Below are 1,872 nucleotides of genomic sequence, written 5' to 3'. Positions count from 1 at the left end.
ATTTCATTTTAGATCTCAAAACACCTAATTCGAGCTCCATTCAAATATGAAATAGGGCTAATTTATGATGTTTCATATTTGAAACCAGCGTCCACTCTTTTACTTCTTTTTTTTTTCCTCATTTCTCTTTTGTCTTGTATAAACAAGGAAAGAGAAAAAGGAAAAAATAGAAGAAAAAAAGAATAGGAAAATTAGAAAGGAAGGGGGAGGAAAAGAAAAAATGAGGGGCAACAAGGGATGACCATTGATAGATTGAAGGAGAATGATGATAGGAGGGAGACAGAAGAATTGACTGTAAACTGACCATAGAGACCAAAATACTCCTAAAGTCATAAGTTTCCCTTTTTTATTTATTTAAAAAAAGAAATAGATATTATAAAACTAAACTAAAAATATAGCAAAGGGGAACTAAATAAGTAAACTAGACGATTTCCTATCAACTTTTTTAAATTAGAAAGAAGAGATTACCAAAATTAACCCCAAAATTATTGAATAAAGTCAAATCTTAGGATTTCAAACATGAAAATTCAAGATCTAAAATGTTATTCGATCTAAACTTTAGAGATCAAAAATATAATCCTTCTAAAATTTTTGTTGTAGTTTTAACTTTTTTTTTTCTTTTTAAAAAGAACAATATAAGAATAGCTAAAACGCAAATATTCCTCCCTTTGAGTTAAAATTCAAATTTACATGTCTACATTTAACCTCGAGCTTCGTACTCACAAAAACAAGAAAATAAAATAAAAAATAAAAATCAGTAGTGCTTGACCGTAATATTGAGCTTAATAACAGCTCTCAAATTAACCAAATCCATACTTTCGGTTTGCATAATCCCAAAGCCCTTAACGAACCGGAAAAAACCGGTTCCCGAAACCACTCCAAATTCCCTTTCCTTCATAGTGAACAAATCGGGGCCCTGAATCTCCAAGCTACTCCCGCTGAACTCCCCGCCGCTGAAAACCACCGAGAACACCATATACAGCCCTTTCCCGTCCGATTGAGAGTTTATATACATACCTTGAGCTCTCCCGATCTCTCTCGACTCGATCCTCGGCCCTTCCGTCACCGGATCGTCGACCACTATTAGGGTTCCGAACTCCAGAACGCTCGATTCCGGTCCTTTTCTCCCGCCGACTGCGATCGCCGATGCGTCTTCTCCGGTGAAGTAGTCGTGCACGTATATCACGAGGTTTGTCTGGTTCGGCTGGGGATTGAAGATGTTCGGAAAGCCATTGGAGAAGTAGAGAGCGAGGATGGAGAGGAGGAGGAAGTTTGTGAAGTTGAAGAGACTGGAGACCGACATGGATTTGGTAACTTTGGTTGATTGATTGATTAGTAGTCTGTGTATGTTTCTGGTGGTTCGATTTGGTTGAAAGATGCGATTGATTCTGTTCTTGTTGAGATGCTCGAGTTTGCGATCGCCGTCGTGAATGTCGACCTTCTTCTGGTTTGATTATTGATTCTTTTGCTTAATTTTTTTTTTCTTGTTGGTGCATATTCCTTTGGTTTAATCATTGATGCTTTCGAAACTTTGATTTCTTTAGTGCTTTGTTTTCAATTGTTAATAGAATAATTTGGCTTTAATGTTGGCGTCTTATGTTTTGGCATCTTTCATTCATGGGAAATTTGGACCAATGACCTAGCATATGGGTCCATAATGCAAAATAACCTCGCTTTTTAAAAAATTGTCAATTGACTTTCTGATAATTTTCATGAAATCATTTGTCTACAACATAAAATTGTTAACACATATGTAATGGTGAATTCTTTAAAATCTAAACTTCATTTGAATGGAGTTTTTGGGAATCAAACGAAGTTCTCAAAATGGATTTTTAGAACGGAACGGACTTTTCTTGAATGTGGTTTCATTGG

General features: G+C 35.8%; 1 protein-coding gene across 1 annotated transcript; it reads right to left on the bottom strand.

Annotated features, from left to right (window-relative positions):
• Positions 1-642: 642 nt before the first annotated feature.
• LOC120086323 (dirigent protein 11-like) lies at positions 643-1,606 on the bottom strand. The gene has a single exon (XM_039042915.1). It carries the CDS (start codon positions 1,301-1,303, stop codon positions 755-757), a length of 549 nt encoding a protein of 182 aa, XP_038898843.1. The 5' UTR covers positions 1,304-1,606; the 3' UTR covers positions 643-754.
• Positions 1,607-1,872: the final 266 nt, after the last annotated feature.

This window comes from Benincasa hispida, chromosome 1 (assembly GCF_009727055.1).
Source record: "Benincasa hispida cultivar B227 chromosome 1, ASM972705v1, whole genome shotgun sequence".
Lineage (NCBI taxonomy): Eukaryota > Viridiplantae > Streptophyta > Magnoliopsida > Cucurbitales > Cucurbitaceae > Benincasa > Benincasa hispida.
Note: the sequence above shows the minus strand (reverse complement) of the source record. Positions and strands in the feature narration are given on the sequence as shown.

What these genes read in the sequence shown, in the direction of transcription:
- LOC120086323 (XM_039042915.1), bottom strand. Translation starts at nt 1,303, where the DNA reads ATGTCGGTCTCCAGTCTCTTCAACTTCACAAACTTCCTCCTCCTCTCC.